The sequence below is a fragment of the Oncorhynchus mykiss genome, chromosome 23 (assembly GCF_057628025.1).
Source record: "Oncorhynchus mykiss isolate SJ-2025 chromosome 23, ASM5762802v1, whole genome shotgun sequence".
Classification (NCBI taxonomy): Eukaryota; Metazoa; Chordata; class Actinopteri; order Salmoniformes; family Salmonidae; genus Oncorhynchus; species Oncorhynchus mykiss.
Genome location: NC_143044.1, coordinates 57,233,594 through 57,256,396, shown reverse-complemented (window position 1 = coordinate 57,256,396; position 22,803 = coordinate 57,233,594). Strand labels below are relative to the sequence as shown.

Genomic DNA, 22,803 nt, shown 5'->3' with positions numbered 1-22,803 from the left:
CTCTTCTTCTCTCCTGTCCTATAGTTGACCTGGTCCTCTTGTTCTCTCCTGTCCTATAGTTGACCTGGTCCTCTTCTTCTCTCCTGTCCTATAGTTGACCTGGTCTTCTTCTTCTCTCCTGTCCTCTAGTTGACCTGGTCTTCTTCTTCTCTCCTTTCCTATAGTTGACCTGGTCCTCTTCTTCTTCTCTCCTGTCCTCTAGTTGACCTGGTCTTCTTCTTCTCTCCTGTCCTCTAGTTGACCTGGTCCTCTTCTTCTCTCCTGTCCTATAGTTGACCTGGTCCTCTTGTTCTCTCCTGTCCTATAGTTGACCTGGTCCTCTTCTTCTCTCCTGTCCTATAGTTGACCATGTGGTCCCCGAGCCTGGTGCCAGCCTCCTGGGGGCCTACGACCAGTGGAAGGACATAGCAGACAGGGGGTCCTGCTGTGATTACTCCCTCCACATGGACATCACCCGCTGGCACGACGGACTCTTTGAAGAGATGGAGAGTCTGGTGAAGAATAAAGGTATTGTTTCAGGATGTTCTGGATCTACCTGTGTAGATAGTACCTGATGTTCTGGATCTACCTGTGTAGATAGTACCTGATGTTCTGGATCTACCTGTGTAGATAGTACCTGTTTCTGTCTTCAAATCTCAATCTGTCTGACACAAAACCACCCAATATGACTCTTAAATCGTTTCCCTACCATATAACTACTAGATGAGCATCTAAGATGATATTAGCTTGTGTAAAAATAACTTTGAAAGGGGTCAGGTCCAGCTTTTAATGGTGTTGTGGTAATGTGTCTGATACTGTGTTGTTAATGGTGTTGTGGTAATGTGTCTGATACTGTGTTGTTAATGGTGTTGTGGTAATGTGTCTGATACTGTGTTGTTAGTGGTGTTGTGGTAATGTATCTGATACTGTGTTGTTAATGGTGTTGTGGTAATGTGTCTGATACTGTGTTGTTAATGGTGTTGTGGTAATGTGTCTGATACTGTGTTGTTAGTGGTGTTGTGTTAATGTGTCTGATACTGTGTTGTTAGTGGTGTTGTGGTAATGTATCTGATACTGTGTTGTTAATGGTGTTGTGGTAATGTGTCTGATACTGTGTTGTTAATGGTAATGTATCTGATACTGTGTTGTTAATGGTGTTGTGGTAATGTGTCTGATACTGTGTTGTTAATGGTGTTGTGGTAATGTGTCTGATACTGTGTTGTTAGTGGTGTTGTGTTAATGTGTCTGATACTGTGTTGTTAGTGGTGTTGTGGTAATGTATCTGATACTGTGTTGTTAATGGTGTTGTGGTAATGTGTCTGATACTGTGTTGTTAATGGTGTTGTGTTAATGTGTCTGATACTGTGTTGTTAATGGTGTTGTGGTAATGTGTCTGATACTGTGTTGTTAATGGTGTTGTGGTAATGTGTCTGATACGCTGTTAGGCTCTACCAAGCCTCCCTCATGTCCATGGAACACACATACACACACACACACACACACACACACACACACACAAACACACACAAACACACACACATATACACCTGTGTCCTTGCAGCTAGACGATTACTGCAGGTGACAACACAACACTAGAGACACATACTGTACATGAGATGATGTCCACACTCACTAATCCACACAGACAGCCAGACAGCCCACCAACTCTCTCTCACCCAGCTGAACTACACTCACTAATCCACACAGACAGCCAGTCAGCCCACCAACTCTCTCTCACCTAGCTGAACTACACTCACTAATCCACACAGACACACTCACTAATCCACACAGACAGCTAGGCAGCCGACCAACTCTCTCTCACCCAGCTGAACTACACTCACCAATCCACACAGACACACTCACTAATCCACACAGACAGCCAGCCAGCCCACCAACTCTCTCTCACCCAGCTGAACTACACTCACTAATCCACACAGACACACTCACTAATCCACACAGACAGCTAGGCAGCCGACCAACTCTCTCTCACCCAGCTGAACTACACTCACCAATCCACACAGACACACTCACTAATCCACACAGACAGCCAGCCAGCCCACCAACTCTCTCTCATCCAGCTGAACTACACTCACCAATCCACACAGGCACACTCACTAATCCACACAGACAGCCAGTCAGCCCACCAACTCTCTCTCACCCAGCTGAACTACACTCACTCATGCACTCACACACACACACAAAACCACTCACTCACTCACACATACAACCACACAACCACACACACACACAACCACACAACCATATGCACACACAGGAGCGCACAGACATATAGACACATCTGCACATGCTTGTGATTTTCAAATAAGAGAAATTCAATTCCTTGAAATGGTTTGAAATGTGTTTTGTTTGAATTTATCCAGGAGTCAATTCCTTCTTGATCTTCATGGCTTACAAGGACAAATTCCAGAGCTCAGATAGTCAGGTGAGTTTTATTTCTTCAAACAATTTATTCAGACGTCTCTAAAATGTAATGTAAATAATAATCTTGGGTGTTTCTCAATATGCGTACTACCGTACTCCGTACTCTCACGCTCCAAGTGTATTTTCTGAGGACGTTCTCTTGAGTAAAACATTCCATTTGATCAGCACTCCCCCTACTGTATTACCTCACCACCCCTACTGTATTACCTCACCACCCCTACTGTATTACCTCACCACCCCTACTGTATTACCTCACCACCCCTACTGTATTACCTCACCACCCCTACTGTATTACCTCACCACCCCTACTGTATTACCTCACCACCCCTACTGTATTACCTCACCACGCCTACTGTATTACCTCACCACCCCTACTGTATTACCTCACCACCCCTACTGTATTACCTCACCACGCCTACTGTATTACCTCACTCCCCCTACTGTATTACCTCACCACCCCTACTGTATTACCTCACCACCCCTACTGTATTACCTCACCACCCCTACTGTATTACCTCACCACCCCTACTGTATTACCTCACCACCCCTACTGTATTACCTCACCACGCCTACTGTATTACCTCACTCCCCCTACTGTATTACCTCACCACCCCTACTGTATTACCTCACCACGCCTACTGTATTACCTCACCACGCCTACTGTATTACCTCACCACCCCTACTGTATTACCTCACTCCCCCTACTGTATTACCTCACCACCCCTACTGTATTACCTCACCACCCCGACTGTATTACCTCACCACCCCTACTGTATTACCTCACCACCCCTACTGTATTACCTCACTCCCCCTACTGTATTACCTCACCACCCCTACTGTATTACCTCACCACCCCTACTGTATTACCTCACCACCCCTACTGTATTACCTCACCACCCCTACTGTATTACCTCACCACGCCTACTGTATTACCTCACTCCCCCTACTGTATTACCTCACCACCCCTACTGTATTACCTCACCACCCCTACTGTATTACCTCACCACCCCTACTGTATTACCTCACCACCCCTACTGTATTACCTCACCACCCCTACTGTATTACCTCACCACGCCTACTGTATTACCTCACTCCCCCTACTGTATTACCTCACTCCCCCTACTGTATTACCTCACCACGCCTACTGTATTACCTCACTCCCCCTACTGTATTACCTCACCACCCCTACTGTATTACCTCACCACCCCTACTGTATTACCTCACCACCCCTACTGTATTACCTCACCACCCCTACTGTATTACCTCACCACGCCTACTGTATTACCTCACACTGAGCAGCACTCCCCCTACTGTATTACCTCACGCTGAGCAGCACTCCCCCTACTGTATTACCTCACGCTGAGCAGCACTCCCCCTACTGTATTACCTCACGCTGAGCAGCACTCCCCCTACTGTATTACCTCACGCTGAGCAGCACTCCCCCTACTGTATTACCTCACGCTGAGCAGCACTCCCCCTACTTTATTACCTCACGCTGAGCAGCACTCCCCCTACTGTATTACCTCACGCTGAGCAGCACTCCCCCTACTGTATTACCTCACGCTGAGCAGCACTCCCCCTACTGTATTACCTCACGCTGAGCAGCACTCCTCTTACTGTATTACCTCACGCTGAGCAGCACTCCCCCTACTGTATTACCTCACGCTGAGCAGCACTCCCCCTACTGTATTACCTCAGCACTCCCCCTACTGTATTACCTCACGCTGAATAGCACTCCCCCTACTGTATTACCTCACGCTGAGCAGCACTCCCCCTATTGTATTACCTCACGCTGAGCAGCACTCCCCCTACTGTATTACCTCAGCACTCCCCCTACTGTATTACCTCACGCTGAGCAGCACTCTCCCTACTGTATTACCTCAGCACCCCCCCTACTGTATTACCTCACGCTGAGCAGCACTCTCCCTACTGTATTACCTCAGCACCCCCCCTACTGTATTACCTCACGCTGAGCAGCACTCCCCCTACTGTATTACCTCACGCTGAGCATCACTCCCTCTACTGTATTACCTCAGCACTCCCCCTACTGTATTACCTCACGCTGAGCATCACTACCTCTACTGTATTACCTCACGCTGAGCAGCACTCCCCCTACTGTATTACCTCACGCTGAGCAGCACTCCCCCTACTGTATTACCTCACGCTGAGCAGCACTCCCCCTACTGTATTACCTCAGCACTCCACCTACTGTATTACCTCACGCTGAGCAGCACTCCCCCTACTGTATTACCTCACGCTGAGCAGCACTCCCCCTACTGTATTACCTCACGCTGAGCAGCACTCCCCCTACTGTATTACCTCACGCTGAGCAGCACTCCCCCTACTGTATTACCTCAGCACTCCCCCTACTGTATTACCTCACGCTGAGCAGCACTGCCCCCTACTGTATTACCTCACGCTGAGCAGCACTCCCTCTACTGTATTACCTAACGCTGAACAGCACTCCCCCCTACTGTATTACCCCATGCTGAGCAGCACTCCCCCTACTGTATTACCTCACGCTGAGCAGCACTCCCCCTACTGTATTACCTCAGTACTCCCCCTACTGTATTACCTCACGCTGAGCAGCACTCCCCCTACTGTATTACCTCACCACCCCTACTGTATTACCTCACTCCCCCTACTGTATTACCTCACGCTGAGCAGCACTCCCCCTACTGTATTACCTCACGCTGACCAGCACTCCCCCTACTGTATTACCTCACGCTGAGCAGCACTCCCCCTACTGTATTACCTCACGCTGAGCAGCACTCCCCCTACTGTATTACCTCACCACCCCTACTGTATTACCTCACCACCCCTACTGTATTACCTCAGTACTCCCCCTACTGTATTACCTCACGCTGAGCAGCACTCCCCCTACTGTATTACCTCACCACCCCTACTGTATTACCTCACTCCCCCTACTGTATTACCTCACGCTGAGCAGCACTCCCCCTACTGTATTACCTCACGCTGAGCATCACTCCCCCTACTGTATTACCTCATGCTGAGCAGCACTCCCCCTACTGTATTACCTCACGCTGAGCAGCACTCCCCCTACTGTATTACCTCATGCTGAGCAGCACTCCCCCTACTGTATTACCTCACGCTGAGCAGCACTCCCCCTACTGTATTACCTCACGCTGAGCAGCACTCTCCCTACTGTATTACCTCACGCTGAGCAGCACTCCCCCTACTGTATTACCTCACGCTGAGCATCACTCCCCCTACTGTATTACCTCACGCTGAGCAGCACTGCCCCCTACTGTATTACCTCACGCTGAGCAGCACTCCCCCTACTGTATTACCTCAGCACTCCCCCTACTGTATTACCTCACGCTGAGCAGCACTGCCCCCTACTGTATTACCTCATGCTGAGCAGCACTCCCCCTACTGTATTACCTCACGCTGAGCAGCACTCCCCCTACTGTATTACCTCACGCTGAGCAGCACTGCCCCTACTGTATTACCTCACGCTGAGCAGCACTCCCTCTACTGTATTACCTCACGCTGCACCTCTGTCACGAACCGGCTCAAAGCCCGTAACAAAGGGAGACAACGTGGAGATAAGGAGTAACAAAATATGTATTTATTAACTAAAGCAACTAAGGAAAATATACAATGGTGTGTGTAATCAGTAATCAGTAGTGTAAGTGAGTGTTATGCATGCATGAATGTGATAATGCAGGGTGTTGAAAGGTGCCAAAGCAAACAAACAAAAGGCCACCAAGAACCACAACACGATCTACAAAGGTGTCTGCATGGAGAGAGTCTCCCAGCATGAATGTGGAAGAGGTCTATTTATCCTGGGAGACACCTGGCCCAGGTGTTTCCCATGTAGCTGACGACCCTCCCAACTCCGCCCACCGGCATCCTAATAAGGAAACAAGAACAAAGCGAGAATACGGCAGACAGAGTGGGAGGGTCGTCACACCTCCACATTCATTGAACCTTCTTCCAGCCAGGACAATGGCAACAATAGATACCAAACAAGAGAAGGCATTTAGAGCATGAGAATGTGGAGCACGGTCCTCTGCATTTTGATGACCCCCCCCCCCCCCCTAAGGAAAACTGTATTACCTCACCACCCCTACTGTATTACCTCACCACGCCTACTGTATTACCTCACACTGAGCAGCACTCCCCCTACTGTATTACCTCACCACCCCTACTGTATTACCTCACGCTGAGCAGCACTCCCCCCTACTGTATTACCTCACCACCCCTACTGTATTACCTCACCACCCCTACTGTATTACCTCACCACCCCTACTGTATTACCTCACCACCCCTACTGTATTACCTCACCACCTCTACTGTATTACCTCACCACCCCTACTGTATTACCTCACGCTGAGCAGCACTTCCCCCTACTGTATTACCTCACGCTGAGCATCACTCCCCCTATTGTATTACCTAACGCTGAGCAGCACTCCCCCTACTGTATTACCTCACGCTGAGCAGCACTCCCCCTACTGTATTACCTCACGCTGAGCAGCACTCCCCCTACTGTATTACCTCACGCTGAGCAGCACTCCCCCTACTGTATTATCTCACGCTGAGCAGCACTCCCCCTACTGTATTACCTCACGCTGAGCATCACTTCCCCCTACTGTATTACCTCATGCTGAGCAGCACTCCCCCTACTGTATTACCTCAGCACTCCCCCTACTGTATTACCTCACGCTGAGCAGCACTCCCCCTACTGTATTACCTCACGCTGAGCATCACTCCCCCTACTGTATTACCTCACGCTGAGCAGCACTCCCCCTACTGTATTACCTCAGCACTCCCCCTACTGTATTACCTCACGCTGAGCAGCACTCCCCCTACTGTATTACCTCACTCTGAGCATCACTCCCCCTACTGTATTACCTCACGCTGAGCATCACTTCCCCCTACTGTATTACCTCATGCTGAGCAGCACTCCCCCTACTGTATTACCTCACGCTGAGCAGCACTCCCCCTACTGTATTACCTCACGCTGAGCAGCACTCCCCCTACTGTATTACCTCACGCTGAGCAGAACTCCCCCTACTGTATTACCTCAGCACTCCCCCTACTGTATTACCTCACGCTGAGCAGCACTCCCCCTACTGTATTACCTCACGCTGAGCAGCACTCCCCCTACTGTATTACCTCAGCACTCCCCCTACTGTATTACCTCACGCTGAGCAGCACTCCCCCTACTGTATTACCTCACGCTGAGCAGCACTCCCCCTACTGTATTACCTCACGCTGAGCAGCACTCCCCCTACTGTATTACCTCACGCTGAGCAGCACTCCCCCTACTGTATTACCTCAGCACTCCCCCTACTGTATTACCTCACGCTGAGCAGCACTGCCCCCTACTGTATTACCTCACGCTGAGCAGCACTCCCCCTACTGTATTACCTCAGCACTCCCCCTACTGTATTACCTCACGCTGAGCAGCACTGCCCCCTACTGTATTACCTCACGCTGAGCAGCACTCCCCCTACTGTATTACCTCAGCACTCCCCCTACTGTATTACCTCACGCTGAGCAGCACTGCCCCCTACTGTATTATCTCACGCTGAGCAGCACTCCCTCTACTGTATTACCTCAGTACTCCCCCTACTGTATTACCTCACGCTGAGCAGCACTCCCCCTACTGTATTACCTCACCACCCCTACTGTATTACCTCACTCCCCCTACTGTATTACCTCACGCTGAGCAGCACTCCCCCTACTGTATTACCTCACGCTGAGCAGCACTCCCCCTACTGTATTACCTCACGCTGAGCAGCACTCCCCCTACTGTATTACCTCAGCACTCCCCCTACTGTATTACCTCACGCTGAGCAGCACTGCCCCCTACTGTATTACCTCACGCTGAGCATCACTCCCTCTACTGTATTACCTCAGCACTCCCCCTACTGTATTACCTCACGCTGAGCAGCACTCCCTCTACTGTATTACCTCACGCTGCACCTCTGTCACGAACCGGCTCAAAGCCCGTAACAAAGGGAGACAACGTGGAGATAAGGAGTAACAAAATATGTATTTATTAACTAAAACAACTAAGGAAAATATACAATGGTGTGTGTAATCAGTAATCAGTAGTGTAAGTGAGTGTTATGCATGCATGAATGTGATAATGCAGGGTGTTGAAAGGTGCCAAAGCAAACAAACGAAAGGCCACCAAGAACCACAACACGATCTACAAAGGTGTCTGCATGGAGAGAGTCTCCCACCATGAATGTGGAAGAGGTCTATTTATCCTGGGACACACCTGGCCCAGGTGTTTCCCATGAAGCTGACGACCCTCCCAACTCCGCCCACCGGCATCCTAATAAGGAAACAAGAACAAAGCGAGAATACGGCAGACAGAGTGGGAGGGTCGTCACACCTCCACATTCATTGAACCTTCTTCCAGCCAGGACAATGGCAACAATAGATACCAAACAAGAGAAGGCTTTTAGAGCATGAGAGTGTGGAGCACGGTCCTCTGCATTTTGATGAACCCCCCCCCCCACTCTCCTTGTTTTTATCTCTTTCCCATGCCAGATGTATGAGATGTTTGGTATCATTAGAGACCTGGGGGCCATCGCGCAGGTTCACGCTGAGAACGGAGACATCATTGACGAGGTAGGCTACTGTACTGTTGACTTGAAAGACTGGCCTTTGACAGTGACTGGGCAGATCTCTCCTGGGCAAAGGTCATCTTCAGTTGACATATTTCTATCTATATAGGAGCAGAATAAACTGCTGTCTTTGATTGCACCATGTGAAGTGTAGTTTCCGTCTTTCCCCTTCTATCTAAATAGGAGCAGAAGCGACTACTGGAGCTGGGGATCACTGGGCCTGAGGGACATGTGCTGTGTCACCCAGAGGAGGTAGGGACTTCCTGTCTCTGTGTAAACAATAGCCTCATTTACATGATCACACTACAGTATCTTGTTATGAGCCAGTGTTACTGCTAGTGACAGAGTGGTTTGAAACCGGGAGACTAGACATGCCATTTCTTGTTGAAAATACCTTGTGGATGAATTTTCCACTCTCAATAATAATGGAAATGAGACTGAATATTGTAATCTCAATCAATCAATCAAATGTATTTTATTAAAACCCTTTTTACATCAGCTGTAGTCACAAAGTGCTCAAACCCCAAAGAGCAAGCAATGTCAATGTAGAAGAACAGTGGCTAGGAAAATCTCTCTAGAAAGGAAGGAACCTAGGAAGAAACCTAGAGAGGAACCAGGATCGGAGTGGCCAGTCCTCTTTTAACATTTTTTTAAATATTTATTTAACTGGCAAGTCAGTTAAAAACATTCTTATTAACAATGACGGCCTCCCAAAAGGCAAAAGGCCTCCTGCAGAGACGGGGGCTGGGATTAAAAATAAATAAATACAATATAAATATAGAACAAAACACACATCACTAGAAGAGAGACAACACAACACTACATAAAGAGAGACCTAAGACAACAACACATAGCAAGGCAGCAACACATGACAACACAACATGGTAGCAACACAACATGACAACAACATGGCAGCAACACAACATGGCAGCAACACATGACAACACAGCATGGTGGCAACACAACATGACAACAACATGGCAGAAACACATGACAACACAGCATGGTGGCAACACAACATGACAACAACATGGCAGCAACACATGACAACACAGCATGGTGGCAACACAACATGACAACAACATGGCAGCAACACATGACAACACAGCATGGTAGCTACACAACATGACAACAACATGGTAGCAACACAACACCACATAAAGAGAGACCTAAGACAACAACACATAGCAAGGCAGCAACACATGACAACACAGCATGGTGGCAACACAACATGACAACAACATGGCAGCAACACATGACAACACAGCATGGTGGCAACACAACATGACAACAACATGGCAGCAACACATGACAACACAGCATGGTGGCAACACAACATGACAACAACATGGCAGCAACACATGACAACACAGCATGGTAGCAACACAACATGACAACAACATGGTAGCAGCACAACATGGCAGCAACACATGACAACACAGCATGGTAGCAACACAACATGACAACAACATGGTAGCAACACAACATGGCAGCAACACATGACAACACTGCATGGTAGCAACACAACATGACAACAACATGGTAGCAACACAACATGGCAGCAACACATGACAACACAGCATGGTAGCAACACAACATGGTAGCACCACAAAACATGGTACAAACATTATTGGGCACAGACAACAGCACAAAGGGCAAGAAGGTAGAGACAATACATGTTGCAAAGCAGACACAGCTGTCAGTAAGAGTGTCATTGATTGAGTCTTTGAATGAAGAGATTGAGATAAAACTGTCCAGTTTGAGTGTTTTGTTCCAGTCGCTGGCTGCAGCGAACTGAAAAGAGGAGCGACCCAGGGATGTTTGTGCTTTGGGGACTTTTAACAGAATGTGACAGGCAGAACGGGTGTTGAATGTGGAGGATGAGGACTGCAGTAGATATCTCAGATAGGGGGGAGTGAGGCCTAAGAGGGTTTTATAAATAAGCATCAACCAGTGGGTCTTGCGACAGGTATACAGAGATGACCAGTTTACAGAGGAGTATAGAGTGCAGTGATGTGTCCTATAAGGAGCATTGGTGGCAAATCTGATGGCCGAATGGTAAAGAACATCTAGCTGCTCAAGAGCACCCTTACCTGCCGATCTATAAATTCTGTCTCTATAATCTAGCATGGGTAGGATGGTCATCTGAATCAGGGTTAGTTTGGCAGCTGGGGTGAAAGAGGAGCATTTTACGATAGAGGAAACAAAGTTTAGATTTAACTTTAGCCAGCAGCTTTGATATGTGCTGAGAGAAGGACAGTGTACCGTCTAGCCATACTCCCAACTACTTGTATGAGGTGACTACCTCAAGCTCTAAACCCTCAGAGGTAGTAATAACACCAGTGGGTAGAGGGGCATTCTTCTTACCAAATCACATGACCTTTGTTTTGGAGGTGTTCAGAACAAGGTTAAGGGCAGAGAAAGCTTGTTGGACACTAACAACGTTTTGTTGTAGAGCATTTAACAGTATAAGACTGTATCATCTGCATATAAATGGATGAGAGAGCTTCCTACTGCCTGAGCTATGTTGTCGATGTAAATTGAGAAGTGCCTTAAACCACTGCGCCACTCGGGAGTCGTAGTGTTACTCAAGTGATTTGTGGTCGTCACTAGTTACCACAGCCACAAAGTCATAAACCTATTTCTCCCATTTCTCTTCTTCAAATCTGATTTTAAACCTAAGCCTACAATCTTAGAAAAAAAAGTGTTATCTAGAACCTAAAAGGGTTCTACAGCCGTATAACTATTTTTGGTTCCAGGTAGAACCCTTTTCGTTTCCATGTAGAACCCTTTCTACAGAGGGTTTTTACATGGAACCCAAAATAGTTCTACCTGGAATCAAAAAGTGTTCTCCTATGGACACTTTTGGTGTGTAACCTGAACCACACTGCAAACCTTATGCCTAAACCGAACTTAAAATACATGTTTAAAATGATGATATTGCCAATTTTGACTTTGTGGCTGTTGTACCTAGTAGAAACCGTGATTTGTGGCTGCAGGTAGCCTAGTGGTTAGAGCAGGTAGCCTAGTAGTTAGAGCAGGTAGCCTAGTGGTTAGAGCAGGTAGCCTAGTGGTTAGAGCCAGGTATCCTAGTGGTTAGAGCAGGTAGCCTAGTGGTTAGAGCCAGGTAGCCTAGTGGTTATTGCAGGTAGCCTAGTGGTTAGAGCAGGTAGCCTAGTGGTTAGAGCAGGTAGCCTAGTGGTTAGAGCGTTGGGCCAGTAACCGAAAGGTTGCTATATTGAATCCCCGAGCTGACAAGGTAAACATTAACTGCTGACAAGGCAGTTAACCCACTGTTCCTATTCCGTCATTGTAAATAAGAATTTGTTCTTTAACTGACTTGCCGAGTTAAACAAAAAATAAATGTTGGTTGAGATGTTACAGTAAGGTTTTTTAATTTGTGACCACTAGGTGGAGACAGAGGCAGTGTACCGGGCCATCACCATCGCCAAGCAGGCCAACTGTCCTCTCTACATCACCAAGGTGATGAGCAAGTCGGCTGCTGATGTCATCGCCAAGGCCAGAAAGAAGGGTGAGACTGGGTTTAGCGATTCAATAACAACTTTATTTGGAAATAATTTCTGTATCATACATTCTTTGTTAACTTTGATGGCTAAACACATTTGTTGTTGACCTGGCAAAAAATGTCTGAAAAAGCTGATATTTCTTGTACAAATGCCTCGTCTTTTTTCATTGGATGATTTTCAGGCATGGTGGTTTATGGCGAGCCAATCACAGCCAGCCTTGGGACAGACGGATCACACTATTGGAGTAAGAACTGGGCTAAGGCAGCAGCGTTCGTCATGTCCCCGCCCCTCAGCCCAGACCCCAGCACCCCCGACTACCTCAACTCCCTGCTTTCCTGGTGAGAACACATACGCTGCGTTTACACAGGCAGCCCCATTCTGATCTTTCCCATTTATTGACAAAAGATCTGATTTGATTGGTCAAAAAATACAATTTTGTTTTGCAAAAGATCAGAATTGGGCTGCCTGTGTGAACGCAGCCATAGAGACACAGAAACTAGAATGAAGACAGAACGTTTCTGAATTCTATCTGAATTACTTTGTCTGCATCTAGCACATACTTCGAAGCTCTCACGGACACCGTTGGAAGCTCTCACGGACACTGTTGGAAGCTCTCACGGACACCCTTGAAAGCTCTCACGGACACCCTTCAAAGCTCTCACGGACACCCTTGAAAGCTCTCACGGACACCCTTCAAAGCTCTCACGGACACCCTTGAAAGCTCTCACGGACACCCTTGAAAGCTCTCACGGACATTGTTCAACGAAGAAAAAGTACAATCACCCTAAAGCAACCAGAAAACAGATTACAGCTTCTGTTCTCTTAGTCATCCCTGATGGTGACTCACTGTGCTGTTCTCTTAGTCATCCCTGATGGTGACTCACTGTGCTGTTCTCTTAGTCATCCCTGATGGTGACTCACTGTGCTGTTCTCTTAGTCATCCCTGATGGTGACTCACTGTGCTGTTCTCTTAGTCATCCCTGATGGTGACTCACTGTGCTGTTCTCTTAGTCATCCCTGATGGTGACTCACTGTGCTCTTCTCTTAGTCATCCCTGATGATGACTCACTGTGCTGTTCTCTTAGTCATCCCTTATGGTGACTCACTGTGTTGTTATCTTAGTCATCCCTGATGGTGACTCACTGTGTTGTTCTCTTAGTCATCCCTGATGGTGACTCACTGTGCTGTTCTCTTAGTCATCCCTGATGGTGACTCACTGTGCTGTTCTCTTAGTCATCCCTGATGGTGACTCACTGTGCTGTTCTCTTAGTCATCCCTGATGGTGACTCACTGTGCTGTTCTCTTAGTCATCCCTGATGGTGACTCACTGTTGTTCTCTTAGTCATCCCTGATGGTGACTCACTGTTGTTCTCTTAGTCATCCCTGATGGTGACTCACTGTTGTTCTCTTAGTCATCCCTGATGGTGACTCACTGTTGTCCTCTTAGTCATCCCTGATGGTGACTCACTGTGTTGTTCTCTTAGTCATCCCTGATGGTGACTCACTGTGTTGTTCTCTTAGTCATCCCTGATGATGACTCACTGTTGTCCTCTTAGTCATCCCTGATGGTGACTCACTGTGTTGTTCTCTTAGTCATCCCTGATGGTGACTCACTGTTGTCCTCTTAGTCATCCCTGATGATGACTCACTGTTGTCCTCTTAGTCATCCCTGATGATGACTCACTGTGTTGTTCTCTTAGTCATCCCTTATGGTGACTCACTGTGTTGTTCTCTTAGTCATTCCTTATGATGACACACTGTGTTGTTCTCTAAGTCATCCCTGATGGTGACTCACTGTTGTTCTCTTAGTCATCCCTGATGGTGACTCACTGTTGTCCTCTTAGTCATCCCTGATGGTGACTCACTGTGTTGTTCTCTTAGTCATCCCTGATGGTGACTCACTGTTGTCCTCTTAGTCATCCCTGATGATGACTCACTGTGTTGTTCTCTTAGTCATCCCTTATGGTGACTCACTGTGTTGTTCTCTTAGTCATTCCTTATGATGACACACTGTGTTGTTCTCTAAGTCATCCCTGATGGTGACTCACTGTTGTTCTCTTAGTCATCCCTGATGGTGACTCACTGTTGTCCTCTTAGTCATCCCTGATGATGACTCACTGTGTTGTTCTCTTAGTCATCCCTTATGGTGACTCACTGTGTTGTTCTCTTAGTCATTCCTTATGATGACACACTGTGTTGTTCTCTAAGTCATCCCTGATGGTGACTCACTGTTGTCCTCTTAGTCATCCCTGATGGTGACTCACTGTGTTGTTCTCTTAGTCATCCCTGATGGTGACTCACTGTTGTCCTCTTAGTCATCCCCGATGATGACTCACTGTGTTGTTCTCTTAGTCATCCCTTATGGTGACTCACTGTGTTGTTCTCTTAGTCATTCCTTATGATGACACACTGTGTTGTTCTCTAAGTCATCCCTGATGGTGACTCACTGTTGTTCTCTTAGTCATCCCTGATGGTGACTCACTGTTGTCCTCTTAGTCATCCCTGATAGTGGCTCACTGTGTTGTTCTCTTAGTCATCCCTGATGATGACTCACTGTGTTGTTCTCTTAGTCATCCCTGATGGTGACTCACTGTGCTGTTCTCTTAGTCATCCCTGATGGTGACTCACTGTGCTGTTCTCTTAGTCATCCCTGATGGTGACTCACTGTGCTGTTCTCTTAGTCATCCCTGATGGTGACTCACTGTGCTGTTCTCTTAGTCATCCCTGATGGTGACTCACTGTGCTGTTCTCTTAGTCATCCCTGATGGTGACTCACTGTGCTGTTCTCTTAGTCATCCCTGATGGTGACTCACTGTGCTGTTCTCTTAGTCATCCCTGATGGTGACTCACTGTTGTTCTCTTAGTCATCCCTGATGGTGACTCACTGTTGTTCTCTTAGTCATCCCTGATGGTGACTCACTGTTGTTCTCTTAGTCATCCCTGATGGTGACTCACTGTTGTTCTCTTAGTCATCCCTGATGGTGACTCACTGTGTTGTTCTCTTAGTCATCCCTGATGGTGACTCACTGTTGTCCTCTTAGTCATCCCTGATGATGACTCACTGTGTTGTTCTCTTAGTCATCCCTTATGGTGACTCACTGTGTTGTTCTCTTAGTCATTCCTTATGATGACACACTGTGTTGTTCTCTAAGTCATCCCTGATGGTGACTCACTGTTGTTCTCTTAGTCATCCCTGATGGTGACTCACTGTTGTCCTCTTAGTCATCCCTGATAGTGGCTCACTGTGTTGTTCTCTTAGTCATCCCTGATGGTGACTCACTGTGCTGTTCTCTTAGTCATCCCTGATGGTGACTCACTGTTGTCCTCTTAGTCATCCCTGATGGTGACTCACTGTGTTGTTCTCTTAGTCATCCCTGATGGTGACTCACTGTTGTCCTCTTAGTCATCCCCGATGATGACTCACTGTGTTGTTCTCTTAGTCATCCCTTATGGTGACTCACTGTGTTGTTCTCTTAGTCATTCCTTATGATGACACACTGTGTTGTTCTCTAAGTCATCCCTGATGGTGACTCACTGTGCTGTTCTCTTAGTCATCCCTGATGGTGACTCACTGTGCTGTTCTCTTAGTCATCCCTGATGGTGACTCACTGTGCTGTTCTCTTAGTCATCCCTGATGGTGACTCACTGTGCTGTTCTCTTAGTCATCCCTGATGGTGACTCACTGTGCTGTTCTCTTAGTCATCCCTGATGGTGACTCACTGTGCTGTTCTCTTAGTCATCCCTGATGGTGACTCACTGTGCTGTTCTCTTAGTCATCCCTGATGGTGACTCACTGTGCTGTTCTCTTAGTCATCCCTGATGGTGACTCACTGTGCTGTTCTCTTAGTCATCCCTGATGGTGACTCACTGTGCTGTTCTCTTAGTCATCCCTGATGGTGACTCACTGTGCTGTTCTCTTAGTCATCCCTGATGGTGACTCACTGTTGTTCTCTTAGTCATCCCTGATGGTGACTCACTGTTGTTCTCTTAGTCATCCCTGATGGTGACTCACTGTTGTCCTCTTAGTCATCCCTGATGGCGACTCACTGTGTTGTTCTCTTAGTCATCCCTGATGGTGACTCACTGTGTTGTTCTCTTAGTCATCCCTGATGATGACTCACTGTTGTCCTCTTAGTCATCCCTGATGGTGACTCACTGTGTTGTTCTCTTAGTCATCCCTGATGGTGACTCACTGTTGTCCTCTTAGTCATCCCTGATGATGACTCACTGTGTTGTTCTCTTAGTCATCCCTTATGGTGACTCACTGTGTTGTTCTCTTAGTCATTCCTTATGATGACACACTGTGTTGTTCTCTAAGTCATCCCTGATGGTGACTCACTGTTGTTCTCTTAGTCATCCCTGATGGTGACTCACTGTTGTCCTCTTAGTCATCCCTGATGGTGACTCACTGTGTTGTTCTCTTAGTCATCCCTGATGGTGACTCACTGTTGTCCTCTTAGTCATCCCTGATGATGACTCACTGTGTTGTTCTCTTAGTCATCCCTTATGGTGACTCACTGTGTTGTTCTCTTAGTCATTCCTTATGATGACACACTGTGTTGTTCTCTAAGTCATCCCTGATGGTGACTCACTGTTGTTCTCTTAGTCATCCCTGATGGTGACTCACTGTTGTCCTCTTAGTCATCCCTGATAGTAGCTCACTGTGTTGTTCTCTTAGTCATCCCTGATGGTGACTCACTGTGCTGTTCTCTTAGTCATCCCTGATGGTGACTCACTGTTGTCCTCTTAGTCATCCCTGATGGTGACTCACTGTGCTGTTCTCTTAGTCATCCCTGATGGTGACTCACTGTTGTCCTCTTAGTCATCCCTGATGGTGACTCACTGTTGTCCTCTTAGTCATCCCTGATGGTGACTCACTGTGTTGTTCTCTTAGTCATCCCTGATGGTGACTCACTGTTGTCCTCTTAGTCATCCCCGATGATGACTCACTGTGTTGTTCTCTTAGTCATCCCTGATGGTGACTCACTGTTGTCCTCTTAGTCATCCCCGATGATGACACACTGTGTTGTTCTCTAAGTCATCCCTGATGGTGACTCACTGTTGTTCTCTTAGTCATCCCTGATGGTGACTCACTGTTGTCCTCTTAGTCATCCCTGATAGTGGCTCACTGTGTTGTTCTCTTAGTCATCCCTGATGATGACTCACTGTGTTGTTCTCTTAGTCATCCCTGATGGTGAATCACTGTGTGGCCCTCTTAGATGATGACTCACTGTGCTGTGATCTGACTGTCCTGTTCTCTTGGTCTACAGTGGTCTGACTGTCCTGTTCTCTTGGTCCACAGTGGTCTGACTGTCCTGTTCTCTTGGTCCACAGTGGAGACCTTCAGGTGACGGCCAGTGGCCACAGTACCTTCTCGACGGCCCAGAAGGCTGTTGGGAAAGACAACTTCACCCTCATCCCTGAGGGAACTAACGGCATCGAGGAGAGGCTAGCCATCATCTGGGAGAAGGCTGTGGTATGTTTTGTTGTTTTATTTTCAAAAGGTTTATTTTTTGTCATTGTATGCTTTACAGGGAAATAAAGAGTTTTTGTAGTTGGCCTGATTCAAAGTGGTGCTGCAGCTGTATATATGATCTGGAGGCAGCAGTTTAGACAGCTAGACCACCGTAGGGCACCCCTGTTTCTGTTGTTGTTGTTGCTTCTTCTTCTTCTTCTTTTTTCTATTCTTCTTCTTCTTCCTGTTCTTCTTCTTCTTCTTCTTCTTCTTTTTTCTATTCTTCTTCTTCTTCTTCTTCTTCTTCTTCTTCTTCTTCTTCTTCTTCTTCTTCTTCTTCTTCTTCTTCCTGTTCTTCTTCTTCTTCTTCTTCTTCTTTTTTCTATTCTTCTTCTTCTTCCTGTTCTTCTTCTTCTTCTTCTTCTTCTTCTTCTTCCTATTCTTCTTCTTCTTCTTCTTCTTCTTCTTCTTCTTCTTCTTCTTCTTCCTGTTCTTCTTCTTCTTCTTCTTCTTCTTCTTCCTGTTCTTCTTCTTCTTCTTCTTCTTCTTCCTGTTCTTCTTCTTCTTCTTCTTCTTCTTTTTTCTATTCTTCTTCTTCTTCCTGTTCTTCTTCTTCTTCTTCTTCTTCCTGTTCTTCTTCTTCTTCTTCTTCTTCTTCTTTTTTCTATTCTTCTTCTTCTTCCTGTTCTTCTTCTTCTTCTTCTTCTTCTTTTTTCTATTCTTCTTCTTCTTCCTGTTCTTCTTCTTCTTCTTCTTCTTCCTGTTCTTCTTCTTCTTCTTCTTCTTCTTTTTTCTATTCTTCTTCTTCTTCCTGTTCTTCTTCTTCTTCTTCTTCTTCCTGTTCTTCTTCTTCTTCTTCTTCTTCTTTTTTCTATTCTTCTTCTTCTTCCTGTTCTTCTTCTTCTTCTTCTTCTTCTTCTTCTTCTTCTTCCTATTCTTCTTCTTCTTCTTCTTCTTCTTCTTCTTCTTCTTCTTCTTCCTATTCTTCTTCTTCTTCCTATTCTTCTTCTTCTTCCTATTCTTCTTCTTCTTCTTCTTCCTCTTCTTCTTCCTCCTATTCTTCTTCTTCTTCTTCCTCTTCTTCTTCCTCCTATTCTTCTTCTTCTTCCTCTTCTTCCTCTTCTTCTTCCTCCTATTCTTCTTCTTCTTCTTCTTCTTCTTCTTCTTCTTCTTCTTCTTCTTCCTCTTCTTCTTCTTCTTCTTCTTCTTGTTCTTCTTCTTCTTCTTCTTCTTCACTGGTTTTCACAGTGATGCGATATGTCTTTAACAGTAACGTCTTTGCATTGTTGTATAAAAGACAGCTCTCTCCTGATCGTGAAGAGGATGTGTTGTTCTGTATTCCCCAGGCGACAGGCAAGATGGATGAGAATGAGTTTGTTGCGGTGACGAGCACCAACGCTGCCAAGCTGTTCAACCTGTATCCTCGTAAAGGAAGGATCGCTGTGGGGTCAGACGCAGACATCGTGATCTGGAACCCCAAGGAGACCAAGACCATCTCAGCCGCGACCCACGCACTGGTACACACACACACACACACACAACCTCCAGAAATCATTCAGACATCATTCCTCTCCAATGTGTCTGTCTGCCTGTCAGGGAGGAGTTTTGTCCGTCTGTCTGTAAGGGTGTGATGATGATGATATCATGTCTGAGCTGGATGTTCATTATTCTGTCCTTGTGTGTGTTTCCAGACAGTGGAGATTAACATCTTTGAGGGCATGGAGGTTCGGGGAGCCCCGGTGGTGGTGATCAGCCAGGGGAAGATCGTCCTGGAGGGGGGAAAGCTGAACGTCACAGAGGGCTCTGGACGCTTCGTACCCAGAAAGGCTTATCCTGACTTCATCTACAAGAGGATCAAAGCACGCAGCAAGGTAAGAGAAGAGAGATAAAGGCTAACCAGGTTAAGAGCTAGGGGCTAAGAACCAGCAGGGTAAGAGAAGAGAGATGAAGGCTAACCAGGGTAAGAGCTAGGGGCTAACAACCAGCAGGGTAAGAAAAGAGAGATGATGGCTAATCAGGGTAAGAGCTAGGGGCTAACAACCAGCAGGGTAAGAGAAGAGAGATGATGGCTAATCAGGGTAAGAGCTAGGGGCTAACAACCAGCAGGGTAAGAGAAGAGAGTTGAAGGCTAACCAGGGTAAGAGCTAGGGGCTAACAACCAGCAGGGTAAGATAAGCGAGATGAAGGTTAACCAGGGTAAGAGCTAGGGGCTAACAACCAACAGGGTAAGAGAATAGTGGTGAAGGCTAACCAGGGTAAGAGCTAGGGGTTCATGCTAGCAGGGTAAAAGCACAGCAGGGTAGGAGATAGTGGCTAATGCTAGCAGGGTAAGAGCTAGGGGCTAATGCTTGCAGGGTAAGAGCTAGGGGCTAATGCTAGCAGGGTAAGAGATAGTGGCTAATGCTAGCAGGGTAAGAGCACAGCAGGGTAGGATATAGTGGCTAATGCTAACAGGGTAAGAGCTAGGGGCTAATGCTTGCAGGGTAAAAGCACAGCAGGGTAGGATATAGTGGATAATGCTAGCAGGGTAAGAGCACAGCAGGTTAGGAGATAGTGGCTAATGCTTGCAGGGTAAAAGGACAGCAGGGTAATAGCTAGGGGCTAATGCTTGTAGGGTAATAGCTAGGGGCTAATGCTTGTAGGGTAATAGCTAGGGGCTAATGCTAGCAGGGTAAGAGCTAGAGGCTAATGCTAGCAGGGTAATACCTAGAGGCTAATGCTTGCAGGGTAATAGCTAGAGGCTAATGCTAGCAGGGTAATACCTAGAGGCTAATGCTTGCAGGGTAATAGCTAGAGGCTAATGCTAGCAGGGTAAGAGCTGATGAGAAAATTGACCTACAGTGCCAACAAAAAAGAGGAGCAGGTGGGATAAATTACAGAAGCAGGGTAAGAGCTAGGAGCTAACGGCTAATACAAATAATATTACATTGGATTAACGTAGCGCCTTTTTACCTACTGAGGTACTCAAAGAGCTTTAGGTATGTAAGGGATAACTCACCTCATCCACCACCAATGTGTGGCATCCACTTGAGTAATTCACTTGACTGTTGAGGTGAGGAGTGATATATCCCAATTAGGAACGAAGGGGATGATTAGGTGGCCATGATGGAATGGGGCCAGGTTGGGAATTTAATAAGCTAATAAAGACAAAGATGTTCTGTCCAGAAAGAGAAGCAGTAGGGGTGTTAAATGTCCTTGTCATTATCGTGTTGTAGATCTCACTTGAAGCAAGAGGGACATTTCATTGTCTTAAAGCTTTTGCCACCATTCAGTTGTATAATTTCTCAAAGCCCGCAGCAGAGTAAGAGATAAAGTCAGAGAACCAGTGAAAGGTAAGAGCTGAGAGCTAAAGAGGAATACGAACAATCCATCCTCAAATGTCCCTGTCATTATCCTGTTGCAGAAGTCACCTAGAGCGAGAGGTAAACTTTACAGACAGAGGCCTGAAACTCTTACCACATTAGGTTTTTAAGAAACTGTGCTTTTGAAGTGCACTTGCAGCCATTTAAACACTAACGGCTAATGGCTAACGGCTAATGGCTAACGGCTAATGGCTAACGGCTAATGGCTAACGGCTAACGGCTACAGGCTAATGGCTAACGGCTAATGGCTAACGGCTAAGGTCTAATGGCTAACAGCTAATGGCTAACGGCTAAGGGCTTTTGGCTAGTTAAGAGTGTGATAGTATAAAGGTCCATCGCAACTTGTGCTTTTACAAATGTGGCATAACTCTCTTTCCACCCTTTACTTACTGTATATTACACAGTAAATCACTTTTTAGTGAGGCTACATTAAGGCTACATTATCCTCTTAATGACTTTATCCTTTACATGACATTCACCTGACATTCTCTCCAGATGCTTGACAATCTACATTACCCTTTACATGACATTCTCTCCAGATGGTTGATGATCTACATTATCCTAACATGACATTCTCTCCAGATGGTTGACGATTTCTATTATCCTTTACATGACATTCTTTCCAGATGGCTGAATATCTACATTATCCTAACATGACATTCTCTCCAGATGGTTGACGATTTCTATTATCCTTTACATGACATTCTTTCCAGATGGCTGAATATCTACATGATCCTTTACGTGACATTCTCCTCCCTCTCTAGATGGCTGATGCCCGTGGCGTCCCCCGAGGGAACTATGATGGACCGGTCCATGATGTCATCAGCATGACTAAGTCAGTGCCGGCCACTCCCTCCAGCAGGGGGCCCCAGTGCCCAGGGAAAGGCCCCCTCGGCCCCACCAGGAACCTGCACCAGTCTGGTTTCACCCTATCCGGTATGGGTAAGCTTCGTCTACTCTTTACTGGGTGTGGATGTTTCTCCTCACTTTTTTAATTGAACCTTTGTTCATACAGGGTTATTCTCATTAAGATCAAATCTCTTTCACTCTCTGGAAGTACCAGACAGGAAACTGCACATCTCCTTTTGTCTTGATGTCAGGGCTGTATTATTTAATTATTTATTTGTCCTTCCTTTTCTCTCTGTGTCTCTGTCTATAAGCATCCTAATCTCTCTCCCCCTTCTCACTCTCCCCCCCCCCCCCATCTCCCTCTCTTCCACTCTCTCCGTCTTCCTCCCTCTCCTTCCTTCTCTCTCACTCTGACCATCTCACTCCCATTCCCTTGTTTCAGCCAATCATCTTTCTAATTGGGAGTCCTGTCTATCCTGTCAGTCTTATTACAGTCTAACTTCTAGCTCTGTTTACTGTCTCTGTTGAACCACACGGGACCAATTATAGCTACAGTATAGCTGTAGTTACATCTAAGGTCA

The 22,803-nt window shown here is 46.6% G+C and overlaps 1 protein-coding gene across 5 annotated transcripts in view; it reads left to right on the top strand.

Moving 5' to 3' along the window:
• Positions 1–22,803, top strand: part of dpysl4 (dihydropyrimidinase like 4) — a 37,482-nt gene that overhangs the window by 11,989 nt on the left and 2,690 nt on the right. For 3 of the 5 annotated variants that reach the window (XM_090217755.1, XM_090217756.1, XM_090217758.1), the window contains exons 4-13: positions 343–507; positions 2,361–2,422; positions 8,953–9,033; positions 9,213–9,281; positions 12,441–12,561; positions 12,738–12,894; positions 17,891–18,032; positions 19,358–19,528; positions 19,703–19,882; positions 22,138–22,309. In XM_090217755.1, coding sequence (XP_090073881.1) covers positions 343–507; positions 2,361–2,422; positions 8,953–9,033; positions 9,213–9,281; positions 12,441–12,561; positions 12,738–12,894; positions 17,891–18,032; positions 19,358–19,528; positions 19,703–19,882; positions 22,138–22,309 — 1,320 coding nt within the window. Of the gene's footprint in view, positions 1–342; positions 508–2,360; positions 2,423–8,952; positions 9,034–9,212; positions 9,282–12,440; positions 12,562–12,737; positions 12,895–17,890; positions 18,033–19,357; positions 19,529–19,702; positions 19,883–22,137; positions 22,316–22,803 lie in introns of all 5 variants that reach the window. The other 2 variants (XM_090217754.1, XM_090217757.1) reach the window with 1 other exon arrangement.